The sequence below is a fragment of the Euprymna scolopes genome, chromosome 28 (genome assembly GCF_053919585.1).
Source record: "Euprymna scolopes isolate OS-2025 chromosome 28, ASM5391958v1, whole genome shotgun sequence".
Lineage (NCBI taxonomy): Eukaryota > Metazoa > Mollusca > Cephalopoda > Sepiida > Sepiolidae > Euprymna > Euprymna scolopes.
The window spans coordinates 52,810,481-52,833,079 of NC_136509.1; the positions used below are offsets into that span (position 1 = coordinate 52,810,481).

The 22,599-nt window shown below is 30.7% G+C and overlaps 1 protein-coding gene across 3 annotated transcripts in view; it reads right to left on the bottom strand.

Annotated features, from left to right (window-relative positions):
• Positions 1 to 20,453, bottom strand: part of LOC145249620 (uncharacterized) — a 171,078-nt gene extending 150,625 nt beyond the window's left edge. For 2 of the 3 annotated variants that reach the window (XM_080111349.1, XM_080111350.1), the window contains exons 1-2: positions 20,095 to 20,450; positions 15,788 to 15,890 (exon numbers count right to left, since the gene is read on the bottom strand). In XM_080111349.1, the coding sequence (XP_079967475.1) occupies positions 15,788 to 15,890; positions 20,095 to 20,187 (196 nt within the window). In that variant the 5' untranslated portion in view covers positions 20,188 to 20,450. Of the gene's footprint in view, positions 1 to 15,787; positions 15,891 to 20,094 lie in introns of all 3 variants that reach the window. The other variant, XM_080111351.1, reaches the window with a different exon arrangement.
• Positions 20,454 to 22,599: the final 2,146 nt, after the last annotated feature.

Below are 22,599 nucleotides of genomic sequence, written 5' to 3' on the forward strand. Positions count from 1 at the left end.
CAATCACGGTACGGACCTTTAGAAAACAGGGGGGGTCATTACAAAACCTTACCGAAAACGCCATTTTATGACGTTCACATTTTTATCACTTTATTTGCTTAAAACTCTTAAAATATATAATGTACATTCATATTTATTAATTCATTTGAAAGTATATTCATTTCCGAACAAAACAGTAGTAATTTGAAGACTTGAAGTGCTTTGGTTTAAAAAATATGGCTATTTTAGTAGAACTACCTTGAAATCTGTGATTATCCAAAGCGTTTTTTCGTCCGTGTGTATTACTAAAGGAATTGTACGAGGCAACCAAAATAAATCACTCCAAGACTGAGAGGAAAAGAGAAAGATAAACTGAGAAAGAAAAAGAAATACAATCATGATGAAAAAAATTCCTCTTTTTTTCTAATTTATAAAAAAAAATTTAAAAAAATAAAAAAATAGAAGATCCCACATCCCTGAGCATTAAAAAACATTCTAGATTAGCAACTTCACAAAAAAGCAAGCTATTTTTCACTTATGACATAACACACGGCTACTACTAGTAATATTATATGGTCTTGAACATGTATAAATAGAATAACTATCTTTCCAAATAATATAAAGAGGGCAATGCGTAAAGAATATTTGATCTTTTAATAAAGACAAAACTTGTGCCAACATCCTCTGTAGTTAAATAGAAAATGTGTACATACACACAAAAAGATTATTAGTTGGAGTAAGCAAACTATGTGTAGAAGAGATAGTGGAAGGGTGCAGAAAAAGAGAAACTATTAAGATGTCATGATAATATGTTCCTGAACTTCTATGTCAATCAGTTAGCTAAACATAGTGAGAGATATCTTAAAGACAGGTAATACATGATTGTATCCTGCAGTAAAGAAATCATTTGATAAAAAAAATTAATATGGATAGGGAATGTTGTATATTAAAATAGTTCATACTAAAATGTAAAACTTAGTTTGAAACAAAATGTTTTTATAAAGCAAACTTTTATTTGTTATTAAATTTCTGATGGCAAAAAGTTGGCAATTCAAATCAGGTTTTTCATTTGATTTTACAGCCTATTAAACCTTTTCAGGTTATTTAACAGTGAACCTTGTCAGTTTTGTTCAAAAAAACATTCTACTTAATTTCTTTAAATATTTACAGATGAATTTATTTTGTAGGCATCTATTTTGCCAATACTCTAAATTATGGATTTTATTTAACCCTTAACTGTGATCTTAGTAAGTACAATCACTCCTGGATTAGAGTTCATTTTGGTACTCAAGAAGTGACTAACTGAAAGCTTTCAAATTAGGACCTCATCATATGACCAAGTAGAAGCAGATAGAGTAGGCAGGGAAAAAAACGAAGAGATTTTAATATGAAATGGTAGAAAACATCTTTTGCCAAAGAACACTAGAAGAAATGCATATGCAATCAGATTGTGCAGCAAAATTTTTTTTTAATTCAAAATAATAATCTCTATAACTCTGCTAGTTTCTTCCCTAGTAAGAACGATTGCAGCATTGACTAAATGCATGCATTATTATCATCCTATTTAAAGTGTGTTTTACATGCTGGCATTGACTTCCAAATTAACCCATCTCTTGTCAGATCTTTATCTCAGGTCCATTATCACTTATGTTTTTGTTAACTCATTATGTGAATTGAATCTCAATTGTTTAATATCTATTAACCTAAGAACTTCCATTTGTTTTTCAATTTGGTCATACCACACATCTTGTGGTACTGAGGTGATCAGAACTAAGCCTATCTTTAAGATTTACATTACACATCCACCATGTCATTTCCATATAATTTTTCTCCATACAATGCATGTTCTCAACATGCACCAATTAAATTTCATTGTAAAAAGTATTTAGATTGCGTTATAGAAGTTTCTTGAATTTACTTGGTCCACTCCTAATTCTTACAATCATGCTAGCATCTGCATACACCTGTGCTGCAATGTTATCACCAAGATAAAACTTCTTGACAACCTCAATAGCTTTGCTATCCAAATATACTTTCGACATCAGAGTTATTAATTTCCATGGTTTTACACTTCTTTCACACAAATTGGTTACCTTTCAGAGTAATTCCAGTGTACTTTTTGCATACCCAAAGCTATAAGTTACCACAAAAAATTGACGTCAAGAAACATTGATTTAATTTGAATATGTATCAAGTGCGCTTGAAAGCTAAATCACAACATAATATTAGGAAAATAAACAAATATTTTACTTGTTTGAAAATATGCGCAGTTGATGCGCATTTTATTTTATACAAAAAAATTTAATTGCATCAGACACCCTTTCTACTAAGCTTTTCAACACTACAACTATCCATCATCACTTTGGTCTTGATAATATTCACTTTCAGACTTACTTTCCATAGCATTCTTCCTAGTCTTTAATTCAAATATGTCATACATTGTTTAACAAGCAAGTACTAAATTATCAGCATCTCTTCCGGACAATAAGTATGGAACTTTTTAGACAATGTTTTTAAGACACAAATGCAAAGCGATGGACTCTGTAGAGAATCCTGATGTATTCTTAACATTAAAGCTGACACTTAATTCAAACACAATTTTGTAGATTGCAGGACAACCTTTACTATTTGTTTGCTCCTAGCTTATGCAAGAACCACCATACAACCTCTTTTTGCACTGTCAAAAGCTCCCTTTAAGTCAACAAAGGTAAAATACAAATTCTTCTTGTCGAAGTACTTGACTTGCATTTGTTTCAGCATAAATATAGCACCAGCGGTACTTTCTCCAGACATTAAAACCAAACTGTATGAAAACTCAATACTCAACAATTTCTCATAGTGGCATTTCCAAACATAACCTGTCCTGTTGCTAACACTCTTGTTATTTTGAATGCATTCTCACCAATGTTTTTACTATCTATTTAGATATACTGAATACTTCATTCTTTTATATATATTGCTCATCTTGCTTCTCTCAGATACACATTCTTATTCACTAAACCTTTTATCCATCGATCCATACACTTCGGCTTTTCTTTGATACACATCTCAACTTCTGCCACCACATCACCCTATCCCTTTTGTCTATCAAGTTTGATCTATTATTGTTAACAATGTATCCTTCAGCCACTATTAGGGGTTTTGCTTTTCTTTGATATACTTTTGAACTTCCTCATTGAACCATCATGTCACCTGATGCCTTGAGGAACTTTTTGTCCACCCATAACTATAGTATGTTACATCTAAAAATCTATCTCTCAGCATCTTCCACTGTTCTACTACACCTATTGTAGTGGGTCGGATAGATGAACACTCCATCATTTGGTCTCTAAACTCACATTTCACATTTTCTTCATTCAATCTCTACACCTTTCTCTTCATAATAAACTTTCTATTTATCCCATGTGCTTGCTTCAGCATGAAATTGCAAATAAATGGTTTGTGCTATGTCAAGATTTCTTCACCATTTATCATTTTCACATCACATAAGAGCTTTCTTGTCCTTTTCCTTGATCAGCAAACAATCTACTCAAGTCTTTGTAATTACACAAGTTTCAGCAAAGAAGCATTAACCAAATTTGTAAAAAATGTAAATGAATCTACCCGGATAAATATTAATCATGCAATGTGTCTTGGGCTGGCATCAGTATTTAGATTATGACATCTAACAATTTCTGAGTAGTTTTATTGTACCCAACTTTACTCACAAGCCATAGCATATGATTTCCAGGCACTTATTGAAAGTGCTGTTAGAACATGTAATTGAGTGTTTGGAATATTTGCATTCTAACTGCTCAACCACACTTACCTCTTAGGTTTATAATGAGGAAACTAACTAATATAAAAAAAAAATAATTAGTTTCCCCTTGCGTTTTAGTATTTCCAATTAAAGTCAAAATCATTTTTAGAAATGTCAAATGATAAATCAGCATAAAATTCACAATTTAAACAAGAACATCTGTAGAAGGTTGAATTTCCAATCGTGTATGCAATTTTAAGTTCTTTATTTTTACAAAATGATTATTTTTATGAAAAAAAAAAAGGAAAACTGATCAATTTCTGAGAAAAACCTAACCTAAGAAAAAAAAAAAATTCTCCCCAAAAAAACTAAAAACAGATGGAGTTATAGCTCAGAAATGATTACAAAAGCAGAAATGCTAGAACAGACAAATAGTGTTAATGTAGAAATTAAAAGAGGAGACCATTTATAAAATGGAAATGAGTATATACAGAGTGCGTCTTTTTTTTTTTTTAGAGGTGGCAAACTTTAAATTGACAATTGTTCTTTTTAATTGTAAATTTGGCAACTATTGGTTATTTTGAGTTTAGCTAAGTTTTGCAAGTAATCATGTGGTTTCAGCATGAATGAGACATGCCACACAGCACACAATACTATGAATTTATTGAGAAAGATTTTATGAACGAATAATTTTATAAAATGAACCCATCAACTAGCCATTTTGTTCATGCGATTTAACCCCATTAGATTAATTTCTTTGGAAATATGCTGATAAACCAGACACAATAGACCACCTGAAAGACAATATGCAGCCTAATTTAATGCATTTAATTGTGAAAATTGGGCCTCTAAATTATGCCATATATACAAGAGACATGGAGGAAACTTTAATATGTCCAAAATCAATCTTTGGACTAAACCACATATTTGTATAAAAATTTTCTGTGATCTATTTTAATTTAAAGTTTGTTGTCTTAAAAAAAACAAAAAAAAAACACCCTATACAAATAGGATGCATGTAAAAATTGAAAATAGGAAGATATGAAGTTTAAAACAAATTCCAAAACAATTACATCAAAGTCAAATGCCTGGAGGAAATGAATTTTACACTTAAACCAAATTTAATGAGTTGTTCTTTTTAAATTATTTTGTAAAGTTTTGTCAGAAGAAAATTTCAGTATGTCTAAAAGAAACTTATCAACTTTGAAAAATTTTAAAATAACATTTAATAGAATTTTATAAAACAAATTTGGCTTATCTACTACAAAATTAGTCTGTTTCTTTAAATACTGCCGCATAAGGATTTGTAATTACATCATCTTAATTCTAAATATATTGTAATATATCTTTAAAAACATTAACTATTAATGTATTTTTACTTTTAAGTAGTTGAAGATATGTTACTTCTTTTAACTATTAATAAAATTGTATGACCACTTCTTATATATGCATGTAATTCACGTCTACATAACTTACACATTTACTATTAACTACTGACTGAAATAAAAACTGCAATAGTGTCAAGTACTAAAACACACTTAAAAGTTCTATTTAACATTTTATCTGAATATATTGTTTCTTTGTAAGCAAATCAGCTATTTTAATCTAACAGAACAGTTAATAAAAATTTCATTACTTTATGACTCTTTGAATGATTTAAACTGCTAATAGAAAGTAATTTTTGGCTTTAATACACTTAGCAAAGTATTAAAAGATACAAAGTTTTGAAAGCTGTTTGCATGTAATAATTTCATAGGGATTAACATTAGCTTAACAAAAGCAGTTATAGTTTTTTTTATAACAATTTGCTTTATTTAACAATTTAATGACACAAAAGATACTATAATAATCAAATTTAAGTTTCCAAACTCTGATAAAAACTGAAACAAATGAAAGTAAAAATTTGCCAGATAGGAAAAGCTATTATGTAATAAAACTTTGAATTTTATGTTCCATTTACATATAATAACTAGATCATTTGAATGAGTATCTTTATATGATACTTCTTTATAGCAATTCCAGTAACGTATACCTTTGACTCATTTTTAAATTCATTTTTGTCCTATTATCAAATGGTGTTTCCATCTGATTTTACATGTTCAAAATATAGGGGACTAATTTACTATTAAAAGTAAAACACTAACTTCATTTCTACTTTGCTTTGAATCATAAGAATCAAGGAGTTAGCTATTAAAATAAAACTTCTATGGACAATCAGCTTTAGACTGATTTTAGCTACTAATTATTGCTTCCATAATAATTTTCATTTAACACAGTGTAATGTTGTGGTAAATGAAAATTAATCATAATTGAAATAAAAACTAGTAAGATCCTATTATCTCTCAAGAGAAAAGTACAAAAATGACATGGAAACGCAAATAGCTTTGAGTCTTAATATGCTTCATAAGCATAGTATAAAAATCAAGCTAAATTTTATTTGTATAAAAGATAACTCAAATTTGGACCATGTAAAACAGATGAAAAAATAATTTTATAAGGCAAAATGGACTTTTAAATGGGATACTGAAACAAAAGCATCTATTAGGAGGTACAGTCTTGAAACTTTGCCACTTCACTAAGTCTGGAACGAGAAATTCAAAAGGATATTTGTTTTTGTAGTAATATCAGAACATTTTCTCAGATTTTAACTTCAGTGAATTTATTCAGTTTTAATGCGCCAAAAAGGCTACAAAATAAAATTTCAACAATTGTTATACAAAAGGAATTGCAAATTTTTTTTTTTTTTTTTTTTTTTTTTTTTTCCAAAAACAAATTTATTATTAGGTTTTAAATTTCAAAGAATTTGAAAGGAGTAAAAAATATCTTTGCCTCAACTGATAGAAACATTTTCTATGTTATTTAATTGTTCTCCTACAGTTCTTTTCTTAGTAAGAAATTCATTTGTTTTTATATGCTAAACAAAACTGATTCGTGATACCTACATTCAGAGTCATCAGTCAGAAAAAAATATGTAGATATATAAGACGCAAATAAAAAGAATTTCACATGTTCAGGAATGATTCAACTCTAAAAAAACATCGTTTGAGTAAAACTTTCTACAGAAAATATCATGAACTATTCTATTTCATGTAAAAATATGCACAAATGAGACATGCTGCCATTAATAGTATAGCTAGAACTGAAAAGTTGGATATGATCATATAGACAAAAAAAGAGAAATCTGCCCATGTGGGACAAAGTAAAAATTATAGACAGAAGAACTCAAAAGCAAAACATCTTAAGAATGCAGAACATATATTGGGTGACAATGCACACCTAGTATAGAACTGAATTCAACATATAGGAACAAATAATTATAAATAGTATATTAAAATGTCAGTCAGAAAATTGCAATACGAGTAATGGTTAAAAAAAAAAAAAGGTAATTCTATAACTTTGGAATACTAATATTCACAGGTTAGTAAATTCGATGAACTCTAATCATGTGTTTTTCTTAGCCTCCCTCTGTATGTTTTTGTTTCTGTGTCTAAGTGTGTAGTGGATATTCTTGGATATGTTATTTTATGCAAAGATCAACATGTTAATGCCTCTCATAGTTTTTTGATCTATGTTAAAACAATGCCATTTTTAAGCGATTTAATTCCAGAGTGCAAAGATCATGAGATTATCTGGTTATCTATTTCTACCCATTCAGCAAATTTGCTGACTATTTTTGTATATCAATCAACCACCGAGTGCTGACATGTCTATTTTGCTGCACATCAAATCATCTATTGACTCATACCATGTATCGCACAACATTGCTAGGTGTGTCAGAAATTTCGTGAAAAATAGTGAATAATTCCACCCCATCTTTCCAAGCTTATAACTCCTCGAAAAATGTAATTCAAGCCCTAATTTTTTTTCAATTAAAGGAGCAAGGACCAAGGTTTCATTAAAAAAAAAAAAAAAAAAGTGTTTTTTTTTTAAAAAAAAGGTTTTAAACTTCGGACTTTACAGGTAAATTTCTAAAAAACACTTTTTTTTGTTTTAAATTTGAATATATTATTTATTGACCTTTTCTCTTCAATTTGTGATATATAAAACTTTGGTGAGTAAATTAATTATTTACTTTTTAATAGACACTTGAAAATGGGGGGGCGTGAATTTAAAAAAAAAAAAAACGTTTGTCTAAAATATTTTATTCGGTTTATTGGAAAGAGCATAAAATTTCACATTGACCCTGAAAATATCGTAAAAATAGAATCAATATAAAATTTTTTTATAGATATTTAAAGTTTAAAAATTGAAAAATATTGAGTTCGTAAAATTTGTTAGTTTTTTAAAAAAAAAAAAAAAAAAAAAAAAATATTTCTATTACTTTTAAAACAACTTTAATAGCTTATTTTGGAAGTATAATCCATAAAGAAAATAACCCACTTTTAAAAGAGAAATTACGAGTTTTTTATATTTTATTCGCAGTTTCGTGTTAGGGGTGTCAAAAATTCCTACAAAAATTCTGATACACCTACAACATTGCATATATGATACTCATCAATTCCAATTTTCGGAACTCAAATTGGTTAGCAACTGAACCAGATGATCACGTTTTTTACCTGACCAACTTTTGTACAGACTTTAGTTTGACTCAAATTGTAAAAACAGTGATGAGATTCCCTGACGGTCTTATTGGACGTCCATCTTTATTAGATATTTTAACATTTCTGCCAGATATATATAGTATGCCATCATCGGACTATGCAACTGTTTCCTTTGGTTAAATAATGCTACGAGTTCAAGTGAAATTCCTTGAAAAGTGATAATTAAAAGCTAAGCTGAAGCATGTATCACCAGATTGTCTTTATTTCATAACTTGTTTATATTTTTTTTTTTTTTTTACATAGGCATCGCCACATTATCAAGGCCAAGAGGCCACTCAAGGATAAGGGTTAAAGAGTGTACAGTAGAAATTGGACAATATAGTAATCATTAGTAATGAAAATTTGGTAAATTTGATAACTTATATTAGCAATACACATGAAAAAATTGAAATAGCTTGAAATATTTCAATATTGGTATGCATAGAAAGAGCTTGATGAGCTAAGAAAGAATCTTTTTAAATTTTTGAAATCTGATTAAAATTAAGGAAGTTATGGCTATTTTTGTGCCTCACACGTTTGGATATTTTTCCCTCTTTAAGACCATATGCGTTTCGTCACATTTTTTGCACTACTTTTTCAGTAAAAATGTCATATCTTTGTTAAAACACAAGACTAAGAAATGAAATTTACCATATAAGTGTATTTTTGTACAAGGAATCAGAATATGCAACTGAAAATCTCCCAAAGTTTATGGTTTCCAAATAATCTGCAGTAAATCTGCATAAATATGCAGCAATTCCTTAAAAATGCCATGTATCCATAAACAGAAAAGAAGTTGGAGAACTCAAAGTTGAATTGTAATGTGCTTTATGTACAAAAAACTTAAATCTAAACATAAGACCATTTAAAAATGAATATATTGCAATATTTCTTTGGTATTATTGTAGATTAACACCTTCTGTTTAACCCCACTCAACTCCTTCTGACCACACTTCCAAAATGTGATTCTACCTTTTTAGGAAATTATGTATAAAATGCCATGAAATACTTTAATGAAAGATAAACAAATTATTTTAGAATTGAATGTAAAATAATTTCCTATTACAGGTCATTCTAGCATTTTAGGGCAGTTAACTTTTTTTTTCTATGGGAAAATATGCATGCTTTTTTTTTTTTTTTTTAAGATGATTATGTGTAGTTTTAAGAGGGTTTCTATGCAATGAGAATATGGGGAGGGTTGCCATTCGGTCTTTGAATTAATTGTAGGGCTAAGGAAAATTATGTGCGAACATACTGAAAACTTGACAGAGACAAAGCTAACAAAAACAATATTAGAGGGGGAGCGGTTAGTTTCACAAAAATTTAATGTAAAATAATTCATCATTTCCTGGCCATTCTAGCATTTTAGGACAGTTAACCAATTTATTTTTATGTGTATTTTTTTTTAAGGAAGGGTCTATTTTTTGTTTGTTTATTTTAGATGCTTGTATGTGGCTTACAGAGGTATTTTGTTGGGGGGGGCTTGCCACTCGAACTTAGTGTTATTGTTAGGGTTAAAGAGTGTTTTAGGAGGAGACTTGCCACACATAATTTGTATTAGAGGTAAAGTTAAGAGAGCTTTTTTTCAAAGAGAGCGTTCAAAAATTTGTTGATTTCTATTTTCGAGGTTGAAGGTGTTAATTCCATAGGCCGTTTATACTACGCTGGAGCAGGTTGTAAAAATATCTTTCGTTTAATAAGTAGAAAAAAAAATAACAAAATAGAAAGCTTCCTAATTGTAGCTTGATGTGTTTTCTAACTGCTTTTAAAATTTCAAGAATATTGATATAGATTTTGAGGGTTTGTATTACTATACACATAGATTCGAAAAAGTTGTCAAAAAAACAAATATATAACAAATAAATGTTATCAAAAGCAAGTTACTTTTCTACCTAACTGGATAATTTTTTAGTGTTTTTATTTAATGTAACATGTTTATTCAGCTTGAAAACAGTGTTTACCGATGTTTTGGAAAATTTAAAATGGCGCCCGACTCTCTTGAAATGGTAAGTTTGGGGAAAAGAGTTAAAAATAAAAAAGTAGACAAAATACTGCTAGAAACTCGCTCAATATATGTTACCGTGACATATGCTGACATATATTCGGTGAGTTTTTAACAGTATTTTGTATAGTTTTTTTTATTTTTAACTCCTTTTCTCAAACTTACCGTGTCAAAGAGAGTCGGGCCGGGCGCCATTTTTAATTTTCCAATACATCGGTAAACACTGTATGTTTTTCGAGCTGAATAAACATGTTACATTGAATAAAAACACAAAAAATATATCCAGTTTGGTAGAAAAGTAACTTATCTTGCCTTTGATAACATTTATTTGTTATATATTTGTTTTTTGACAACTTTTTCGAATCTATGTATAAACGAGATTGTGATACTTATTTGGATTTTGAAAAAAAAACATTTGTGGCTGTTCGCAGTAAAACATTGTTTTAATTCGTTGTTCAAAACTAATTTAAAGAATAAAAGTGCATGCAAGCTATATATCTACAAAAGTTTATTTTGTTTTTTTAACCATGTTTTTAAATTTGACGAGAAATGTGAGAAATTGCAACAGATTCATAATGCCGAATTGGTTGGGATTGTTGTTATTATACATTCTGAAAACCGAATAGTTCTAAACTAATGTTATTCTGATAACAAAATAGCTCTAATTAAATATAAGAACATTTATATTCATATTTTCATATTTTTCTTAATTCATTTTTGAATAAAAATTAAAGAACGCGTGTTTGTTTATACACTGTGCTATCGCTGATTCTACAGGCTGGAGCTGCTGCTGCTAGTAATACTAACTTCATTTGACCAAATTCGAGAAATATAAACAATTTTTTTTTCGGGTAGGTCCTTTTAAATTATCAATTACCGCGGTCCTACTCAACATAAAATAATACTTTTAATTGATAAAGATAGTAAAAAGATTGATTTACTTACTACTGGGTGTCCGAATAATTTTTTTTTCAAAATGTTCAATACTCGTCATATTAAAGTCTTATTTTTAACACGACAAAAAAAGAAATGGTCAAAAATATTTCGGACACTTGACAGTATTAAGATTAACACCTCTTCTAATTGGTTCCCAAATTTCATGACGAAATTCTTCATACAATCACGGTACGGACCTTTAGAAAACAGGGGGGGTCATTACAAAACCTTACCGAAAACGCCATTTTATGACGTTCATTTTTATCACTTTATTTGCTTAAAACTCTTAAAATATATAATGTACATTCATATTTATTAATTCATTTGAAAGTATATTCATTTCCGAACAAAACAGTAGTAATTTGAAGACTTGAAGTGCTTTGGTTTAAAAAATATGGCTATTTTAGTAGAACTACCTTGAAATCTGTGATTATCCAAAGCGTTTTTTCGTCCGTGTGTATTACTACTTATATGGAACGGCTCATCAAGAACTTATTTACGTTAGACTTGAACACAACCATATTGTAGTCAGCCGGAAAGCAGGAAAACGGAAGACAATTCCACAGGCGTGCAGTTCTAAGAAAGAAGCTTTGTTCATGGAATCTACGTTTAGGTTTAGGCACAGATAAAGAGTGGGGGGAATTATTGATAGTGTTTACAGCTAGACGAGTGTTTCTTGTGAAAGTTTGGCGAGGGGGGGACCATAGATTGAAGCTCAGTCGAACACTTTCCATGAAAATAACGACACATCAGAGACAAACTCGCAACATCTCTTCTGTGAGATAGAGGTTGCAAGGAGGAGAAAAGGACATCTCCTACGAGGCTACGAAGTCTATTTTGAACTCTATCAAGGCAGGACAAGTCCTTTCTAGCAGCTCCTGCCCAGATGTGGCAACAGTATTCCATCCTTGGACGTACCTGGCTCTTATATAGATAGAGAATAGCATCAGCAGTGAGATATTTACCGGATCGATAGAAAGATCCCACCATTTTTCCAGCGGCCTTGGCAACAGATTTGATGTACGTGTTCCATTTAAGATCAGGAGTAATGGTCAAGCCCAGAAGCTTGTCAAAACTTGAGGCCTCCTGAAGGCATATTCCTCCACATCTGGCTTCTAGCCATTAAGCTTTCATTTCTGTTCCACACTATAACAAAGGCAAAAACTACTAAACTAAGTCCTTGATAATTTACAACATGAAACTATGTGGATGCATAGAATGGCCTGATATTATTGCAATGATGTTCACTTTAGTCAGATTGAGACAGCTCCTTCCTTGGTTTGTACCACACCCCGAACCATGGTGGTCTTGAGCAGAGTCAGATAAAATGATTAACCAATCATAATTCTATCACCAAAGACGTACTACCTGTGAATCCAAGGGCTTAGTCAAGTCCTCCCTGATGGTAGTTATCTACTTCCTCAGCTACCTGTTGATATAGAGGCAAAAATGTAGGAAAGATTGCATTGCAAATTAATTCCTCTATCTGGGGGATAATCTACATGCCTGAACCATCAAAGATGTCACTTCAACAAGATCATAGAAACTGCAGGTTGAGCCATTGGCAGGGGATAGTCAGGTATACAGTCAATCTGACAAACATAGGATGCAGCAAAAATTATCAAAGACTTTCAACAATTGATCACCCTCACTGACTGTTTTACAACCGTAGAGAAGGACTGACCAAATGATAGATTAGTAGACACATGTTCCTTGGTTGATACTGAAATATCTAGTTGCTCACAAGAACTGTTAAAAACACATTGGTAGATTTAGCAGGCCTGTGTGTGTCTCCTGATGATAAATATTGCATAATTCAGCTTATGACCATCATTGTTTATCAGCTTACACAAAACTGATATCTTGCGATTAAAATCCAAGCAAACTCCGATATCTTGTGATCAAAATCTGTTTTCATTTTTTTGTGCGACAAGAAAAATCTATTTATCCTTATGAAGAATAGTTTATATTCAGATGCTAAATGCATGTTATAATTGCATTTCTAAGTGAAATTCATTTCCATCAAAATGAACAAAAAGATTCCACCAGCTATAAAAAAAAAAAAATGTAAAAGGAAAATCCCATTTTAAAACTCCACTGATGCTGGATATAAAAAGAAAACATGTATTCCTTAAATTTTAATAAAACGAAAAGAATCAATCGTACACTTTAATTCAATTAGCTCTAACACTATATTTCTTTACGGCATATATAGATAGCCAAGTGTTCATTTTAAGTTCTCCTTTAATTCTCAAACCTGATAATAGTAAAAGCAGTAAAGAATATTAATTTTCCGCTTCAAAATTGACCTCTCAATTATGTTATAGTTTATCTGTCTTATAGTCTTTGTTTGGTTTGGCGAATTCTAGGGCAAGAAATCATCTGGTCTGGTCAAGTATATAGCTTAGTGTCATTACTTGTAGTAGTATCACTATTAGGTGTACCATTCCTTGTATAAGCTAAAGTGTAACCATGTTGAGATCTTATTTGAGCTTTGATTACTATATTATTTTGAATATTTGATCAGAGTTTACTTGTAGGGTAAAGTCCTGAATCCCTGTACAGACGCCAAAGGCATGCGACGATGATATCGAGTAGGCAGAGAAGGTGTGCAGTTTCAAATTAAAACAAAATTTTCAAATAAAAAATATAAATTTTTTTTCTATTCCCTCTTTTGCTATGTAACCATGATGGCCAATATTACCTTTGACATGGCTAAGTTTGTGTGAGGGAGTGTTTTTGGGTTTTTTTTTTCTTACACACGAGTATCACAGTATTTTGCTATCCCTAGATCAATAGATTCAGTGAGAACATTTTTTGTTCAGTGTATGCAGTCCGACATGCATGACATTGGTTGTTGGTCATTAAAAAAGGAGAAAAGTGTAATCCTCATGTGAGCTTTGCTTCCATTTTCCTGCATGTTTGATTGCTTGATATTTGTAACGGATGAGTCTTAAAATTAAATTTGACAACTAAATGGTTTTTGGCAAAGTGGCTGTCATCGATGTTAAAAGCGAGATGTGTGGGAATTTAGAAAATGAAAAGTTTTCATATTAGACCTGGATTGTTGACATTATGAGGTCAGAGGTAATACATCTCTCTATGCTCTATCAGAGATGATCTGATGGACAGATTCCCATGAAGAAACTTCACCATTCCCCACTCGACAAAGAAAAAGATATTCCAACAAATGCAAAGAAGAAAACATCAATCATTTTTCTTGTTTATTGTTGCTCCAGAAAGATGGTTGTCATGAAATAAAAATTAACGACATTTTTAAAATTCAGGATTATTTCTACAAGAAATAATTATTTGATAATATCATGAAAAAAAGGGTTTCAGAACATGAAGAAAAACTGAACATAATTTCAATAGTAAACATCTCAACCATTTTAAAATATTATAAATAGATTTGATAAAAATAAGCTTACATTTTGTTTGTTTTGCTTTTTTACTTTGCTTTTTGAAATTTGAACATTGCTTTGAAGCCTTCAAACTAGCAAAAAGAAAGTAATACTTGAATTTGGCTTAAATTTTAATTCTCACCAGAAATTACTTGCAAATTGACAATGAAAAAAGAATTTTACTTTATATAGGTGAGCTTCATAGCAGATCTAAAACTTAAATTTAAGATTCAGTAACCAAAATTAGGTATAACTTCCAAGGGTCCAATGTAAAAAATGAGAACAGTGAGAAATTAGAAAATCGATTTTGATCATCTAAGAGTCAGTCAAAATTTGAATGAACAATATAAATCCTAAGAGATAGACGCAAGGAGGGTGGGAGTGGCATGTGACTAATGAAAGCTTTTCATATATATATATATATATATATATATATATATATATATATATATATATATATATGTTGTTTCAGAACAGGGAAATGGTGGTCAAATTTCTATTTTAGTCAACTAAATTACTGAGAGTGAAATGGGCTCCAGCATTAATCCCAAACAACTTTTTATCCTTTAACTACCAAATTATCAACTAAAATTCTTCCACTGCTACATTAGCTCCGTTTTTAACTTATTTATAAAGATATAGATAACATTTTCTGCCATGTTAAACCGAATATGCTTTGAATCATAATGGCAATTTTATTTCAGGGTTTCTGCATGATGAAACTAAGTATAACTTACTGCTTTTTTATGTTATATATATATATATATATATATATATATATATTATCAACTGATGTGAATTGTGACACCCTACACTAAAGATTCCTGAAAGGATGAAACACTAGTGTCTGTAGGTATTTAATAATTATTATAGTCAATAATATATATATATATATATATATATATATATATAAAAACTAAAACAGATTTTAAATCAAAAATAATTTGTTTGGGAATGCTGAATCCCATTTCAGTCTAAAATAATTTGGATAATTGAAATAAGATTTAACCTAGAAAATTTTATGAAGTATAATATAAAAAAAAATAAGTACAAAACTGCAAGTGCTTTTGTAGGTGAAAAATCTGTGCTTGGATAATGGGGGAGGACATCAAACAAAGTTGGGTGGAGTAGAGGTGGAGTGGCTCACCTATGAGTGTTTGTCTGAGGACATGCACATTCTCCAATATCTTGTCACAGTGTTCCTGGGCAACACCCATCGCTTGTAGCTGGTGGAGTTGGAGCTGACATACCTGCACACAGACAGGGAGAGAGAGAAGAGATCAAGGAAGAGTCAGAAAATAAACATTATCATGACAATCAACTGGGGGATAAAATGGTTAATTTTTTTTAACACAATTTCATTGATGTGTTATGATTATAACAAATCAAAACATCAAAATCTGAATGGGTTATGAGTGTCTAAATTCAAACAGCTTGTTGAAAAAAATCTTAAATAAAAACTGAGAAGACGAAAAACCGGGGTTGGCGGAGCATTAGAAAATTCATGTTTTCGTTTGGTTTCGGAGAACAAATCCATAATAAATTACGTTTTCCTTTAAATTTTACAACCAAAAGCTATTCCCTAATCGACAATCATTTTCGAATACTCGTGATATAAATAAACTGTCGGACATTTTTATGGACAAAAAATATGACCGACTTGTTTATTATATAGCGACCCTTCGAATTCTCTAAATTGTCGGTTAAAACGTAATTTATGGTTTTCATTAGTTTAAAATAAAAAAAAAGAAAAGGCATTATGGTTAAAGGGTAAATATACGAAAGGCCTCTGTCGTCTCAAAAAGACATGGACCCAGAACTTGTAAAAAATAACATCAAGACTAATCAATTAGGCGTTTTTCAAATCCCATAAATACTTTTTTTTTTTAACTATGGCGTTACTTTTGTTAAATTATTTTTTAAAATAGGATTTTCGATACTTCTGCAGTTTACGGATTATAATATAAAATAAAATATAATTACGGATAATAGCGTTATTTAGAAAGAGTACCCCACCCCATTCCTAACATAGGGATAATAATGACTTGACTATTATGTACTTTTGCCCAACAACTTCAAAAATACCTTCAAAATCCTATCTAAAATAACAGCAGTCCATAAACTGCAGAAGTACAGAATTTTTAAAGAACCAACTATGAACAAAACCGAGAAAATGCATTCTGGTGAATTTAAATTCGCAATGAAATTATTTTTAAATAATATTTTTAAAAATTGATTTTATTTCATGCACTTTTTTTTTTAATTTCAATATTAATATTAATAAAATTACCAGACAAGATCTGTATGCGTTTCTTGTCTACATGTAACTTTGATAAATGCATTTTTAAAAATGTTTGCAGACTTGAGAAATTAGAGATAAAAAAAAAAAAAAGAAAAGTCGTTGCAAATTTCGAAACATTTTTAACAGATTGTTTATTGGGAGATTTGTGTTTGTTAGCAGTTTTTAAATAGAGAAAGAAAGAGACAGAGAGATTGGCGGTTACGACGACTTCTTCGTCTCTTCTTTTAGTAGTCGCTTCTTTGTTGATGGCGGAGAGAAGGGGGAAAGGCCGAATTTAGGAAAAAAAAAAGAATTAAAAAATAAAGGCCAAATAAGTCTTATTACTAAGAAAGCAAAAAGAATAAGAGAAACAAAAACATATATGGGAGGATTTTTTAAGTACAAACAGCATCATGTGTGTATGTACATACACGCACGCACACACACGTGTGTGTGTATTACATAGGACATTAATACTTAGAAGTCATCTATATTATATAATGGTTATAATGCAACTTAAATTGCAGAAAGACTTAGAAAAGAGGATCGTTATTAAACGAAAGGGTTAAAAAGTTTAGATTTCGGGTGGGACAGTATGGACATAGACAATCACATTTTGCCTCTAGATTAACAAAATAATGTTTTTTGGCTCTACGGTACTTATACATTTTTTCTATTAATCGATTATTTATTGAAATCAAAAATTCAATTGCATAAAATAAAAATGTTTTTAAAGAATAAAATCCATCGGAATGCATTTCGGTTTTTACATAAACACGTCAAACATTTTAATCTTTTAATAGTTGAAAAAAAAAAAAAAAATAGTTGGCGACCCTTCAAAATTTGAAAAGAATTTGGACGCATTTAAACTGTCCAATATAAAATAATTTCTGGTTTCAGAATTCTTCAGGGTACTTACGTACTGAAAAGTTAACTTTTCAAAGATATTTACATCTACTAATCTTATAAATATTAAAACATTATCATAAAATTAGTTACAGTTGTATAACAGTTTCATTTAATTAAGAATTTAATGACCAAATATCGTAATGATTAAATTTAACTTTCAAAATTCTATTAAGATAGAAAACAAAAATGAAAGTAAAAGTTTCCCGGGTAACACCAAAGGTAAAGTTAAAATAATATATACGGAGAAACGACAAGATACAGGATTGTAAGAACCGTGAGAGAGGGCAAGGCAGGCACAGTCTTAATTTAACGTTTATTAAAAAGGTGCAACATTTTATATAAGTATAGGTAAATATAAGACCTGATACAGCATTACAAGCCGAAGAGGGGGAAGTAGAGCATACTGAAGGGAGACTTTTTTTTTAAACTAAAGGGCAAAACCTTAGTTGGATTTATAAATATAATTTTTGAAAAAGACAGTGAAATATTAACACCTATCGTTATAGTACAATTTGGGGTACTCCTGCAGAGAGTGATCCGTGCTGAAATAACGTTATTATTTAAAAAGCCATTCTTAACATGGGGAGGGTTTTGTACCTATTCTGTATTTTAGCCTTACAATTGAATAAAAAAAAATTTTTTTTTAAAACTTTAATTAAACGTGGAAATACGATTTAAAAATAGCGCGGATCACTCTCTGCACTAGCACCCAATTTAGAGAGAATGGAAAAAAAAAAAAAAAAAAAAAAAAACACACACAAGGAAGTTTTTATTAGTATCCGTGATACTCACTGATAGCAAGTTAGGCATATATATATTCGGTGCTTATGCAATTTTGATACTGCGCTATTTTTTAAAAATAGTATTTTCAAGTTAAATTCAAGTTTTACGTTATCTTTTATATTAAATTGTCAAGTAGAGAATAATTAGATAACACCCACCCCTCCCCATGTTAAGAATGGCTTTCTAAATAACATTTCAGCATGGTAATTAAAGTGCATAATTACCATATATTCATTTAGATGCTAATGCACTTACTGATCCGCGCTATTTTTTAAATCGTATTTCCAAGTTTAACTGAAGTTTTATGTTTTTTTTATTCAATTGTAAGGTACAGAATAGGTACAAAACACCCTCCTCATGTTAAGAATGGCTTTTTAAATAATAACGTTATTATTTCAGCACGGATCAATAAGTACATGATTAATCCATCTAATGTTTTGTCCCTTCTTTAAGAAGATTGCAACGTGCACTGCATCTCTCTAACTCACCATCTCTAGAGTGTATGTTTTGTTATATTAAGGTCTTAACTATATATATATATCTTGTTTATATGCATACAACTTGAGGAGAATGTGAGGAAAAGACAAGGTAGTGTTAAGCTTTGTTAAAAATGAGGTTTATATACATAATTGGCAAGTACATATATACACTATATAAATGATACAATAACACGCAACAGAAAGAGAGAGGGGATGCGTGTGTAATTGTTTAAATCAGGAAATAAGGCATATTCATGGATCTTAAAGAAGGGGGGAAACATTGGTATACGCTCCTACATAAAATGTTTCCTTTTAAGAAATACTAAAACAAACTCTGCCTTTTTTATGTATCACCCTTTCATCTCATGTTCGTGTATAATATATATCTTAGATAAGTATAAATACTTTATTAATACACATTTCAGGCTACCTATATGCATACATGTTGCAAGTAAGGCGAGAGATATATACAGAAGACACACTACGAACTTGAGGGGGGGGGGCGATACATAAATAAAGTAAAGTTTGCTTTCGAGGGAAATTTTGAGGATATATATATTACATACCGAGAACACAATCAGAATAATACTATACTTAATACATGATTTTTTATATATATATATTACACACACACACACATATTCGAAGGGGGGAGTGAAAGTCTTGAGGCATTGCATACAAGTCTATTAAAAGGGGCAAAACATATTGGTATTGATGGTTTGATTATATAATATATACACACACACATATATATTAGATAATAGATCCACATACGTAAATAATTGGTACGACATTAATACTTACACACTATATAATATGGAAAAGAAGGGTAGAAGGGAGTGAGAGTCTCTTTATTAAAGAAAGGGGCAAAAACACTGGTATCGATGGTGGCGTTTATAGACACATATACATATTAGCAGTGGAGATATGTCGCCAATCTTTATGCTGTATACCAAGGCAGGTACACCGTGTGCATGTGTACGTGTGTATGTATATACTTACCGACTGCAGCGTTTTGAATCCGTAAGCTTCGAAAGTATCCGCGTATTGCTTGCACATAAACGTCTCTAGCCATCTCTCCACGGGTCCGGGCATTATTTAGACCTTCTCTTTTGTTTTTTTGTTTTAAAATAATAAAAAAAAAAAAACAAACAAACCCCAGAGAATATGAAGGGGTGAGGGGGATAGACCCCCTTCTTAATAATAATTATTTTTCTGTTTACTTTAGGTAACAGTTTAAGTTAAAAACCCTCGAGTTTTCTTTCTTTTTTTTTTCGTTAGCCAGTCCTTCATTTTGCGAGCTTAACATAATGGCTGCCTCTATCACGTGACTCTCCTTCCTTACCTTTTTTAGCTACTCCGTCATTATTCTATCCTCTTTCCACTCCTCCACATCATCTCCCCACCCCCAACTTGAACCGCCGGTTCTTCTCCTTTTCATCCCCCTCTATATATGTATTAAACTACTCTTCCCCTCCCTCTCTCTCTCATCTTTCGTTCAACTCTAACCGATCCTCTTCACACCTCCGTCCTCCTTTCTTTCACACTTGCTCTACTCTCCTCCCTCTCTCTCTTTCAGTCTAAAAAATCTTGTACGGCTCGACCCTTTTATTTTTATTTCCCATTTATATTTCCCCTCTACTTATAACCCGATTTTTGTTTGTTTATTTCATCATTCCTTGCCTAAAAGCATATATTCTCCTCCCAATTTTACCAAATTATTTACGATTTTATTTTCAAAATCCGATCTCTTGCCCCGCACAAAACAATGACTCTTCTTACTCCTATCTCCCACCCGAAATGGTCTCTCTCTCTCTCTTAAATCGTGAAAGAAGATAAAAGCAAAAAAAAAAAAACGGTTTCAAACTATTAACTCTTTCTTCGCCACGAATAATCGCAAGTGACAAATACCCTCGTCACTAAAGCGGGTGCTTCTTGCAATAACAATCAATCCTCTGTAACTGCAGTAAATACGATTCTAATTTTATGCTGTGTAGAAAAGTAACAATTAAAGTTTTAGTGACAACAAACAAGTAGCTTGTTTTTATTTAAGATTTTCAAATATTCGTTCTTTGGAAAAGACTTTGTAAATGGCTACAGGAAATACGATTCTAATTTCATTGGTTTAACTTGATATCAGTTCTCCATTCTTCGAAATAGATTATTGAGTCTGCAGCGGTTTCTGGCTGAAGTGTCGCACGGTCTCTAAACGTAAGGGTAATAGTGTTAAAGCGTAACTAAGTAATATTTCAAGTTTTAGTGAAAACAACTAATTTGGTATTTACTTAAAATTTCCAAATTTGAATTCTTTCGACAAAACTTGTTAAATATTTTACAACAGTAATTCTGATTTTTCAGTTTGTTATTGTACAGAAAAATGATTTTTATACATTTTAGTTAAAGGAATCTTAACCGATGATTTAAAATCTCGGATAAAGAACCATTCCTATGAAAAGAAGATATCTATCATTTCATAGGAACCAGACTCATGAAAAAGAGTTCAAAAACTTACCTGGCATATACACCCAGTGAACCAAAAGTAAGAGCAATACAAACCATCTCTTGGTTGGAATGCATGAGATAGTGGGTCAATATTCCATCTCCAGCTATAACAAAATTAATAAAAAAAAAAAAAAGATGGAACCTATATTGTAGAGTTAAAGGCAATATCAAAAGTAATGGTGTTTATCTCTGCATCATCAATCTACTTTGGTATGATATCTAAGATTTACACTTTGTTATTCGGTCTATAACTCACATTGCAGTAAACACAAGAGCAAAGAAAATATTTTATTGGTTTCGAAAAAATGTATGGTTATCAAGCCTGAAACCCCAACCTTAACTTTGAAAGAAGAGACTGTGCGACACTTTGAAGAAGTGGCTGAAGTTTCGATAATCTATTCTGACAAATGAAAAACTTATACTAATTTAAATCAATTTAATTTTCGTTATTTTTCCCACAAATCATCATCAAAATTGTGTTAATTTCAACACTGGAACAAGCAAGGAATTGAAAAATCATGAACTGACGATTTGAAATGATTTGTACATTGAAAGAAATGAGAGGTGTATAGTGTAGATATTTTTTCCTTTGTAGATATTAAACCAAAGTAGCACCAAAGAAAAATTTACAAAATAATATTTTTTATTTGACAACTTGTTAAGACAATGCACAATAAAATGGTGGCAATGAATGAGAGTTAAAAGAGTTCAAGAACGTTGTAGGTGAAAAAGTTGTCTTGTATGTAAGGAAATTTAAGTACACATGTCTATTTTGGCTGTCGCCTTGCGAGTTTGTCACTGTGTATAAAAATGAGATAGGCATGTAGATTTATATATATTAGCGTACCTGTTTTGTTAGTGAGAGTTTACTTATGAACTTGCATGTGAGAGACTTCAATTAATAGTGTTATGTTTAGTAGTTCGTGTGTATTTTTTTTTTTTTTTTGCATGTACCACTTGTGGAAGAACTTCTAACTACCACGAGCCGAAGCAGTGCATGTCATA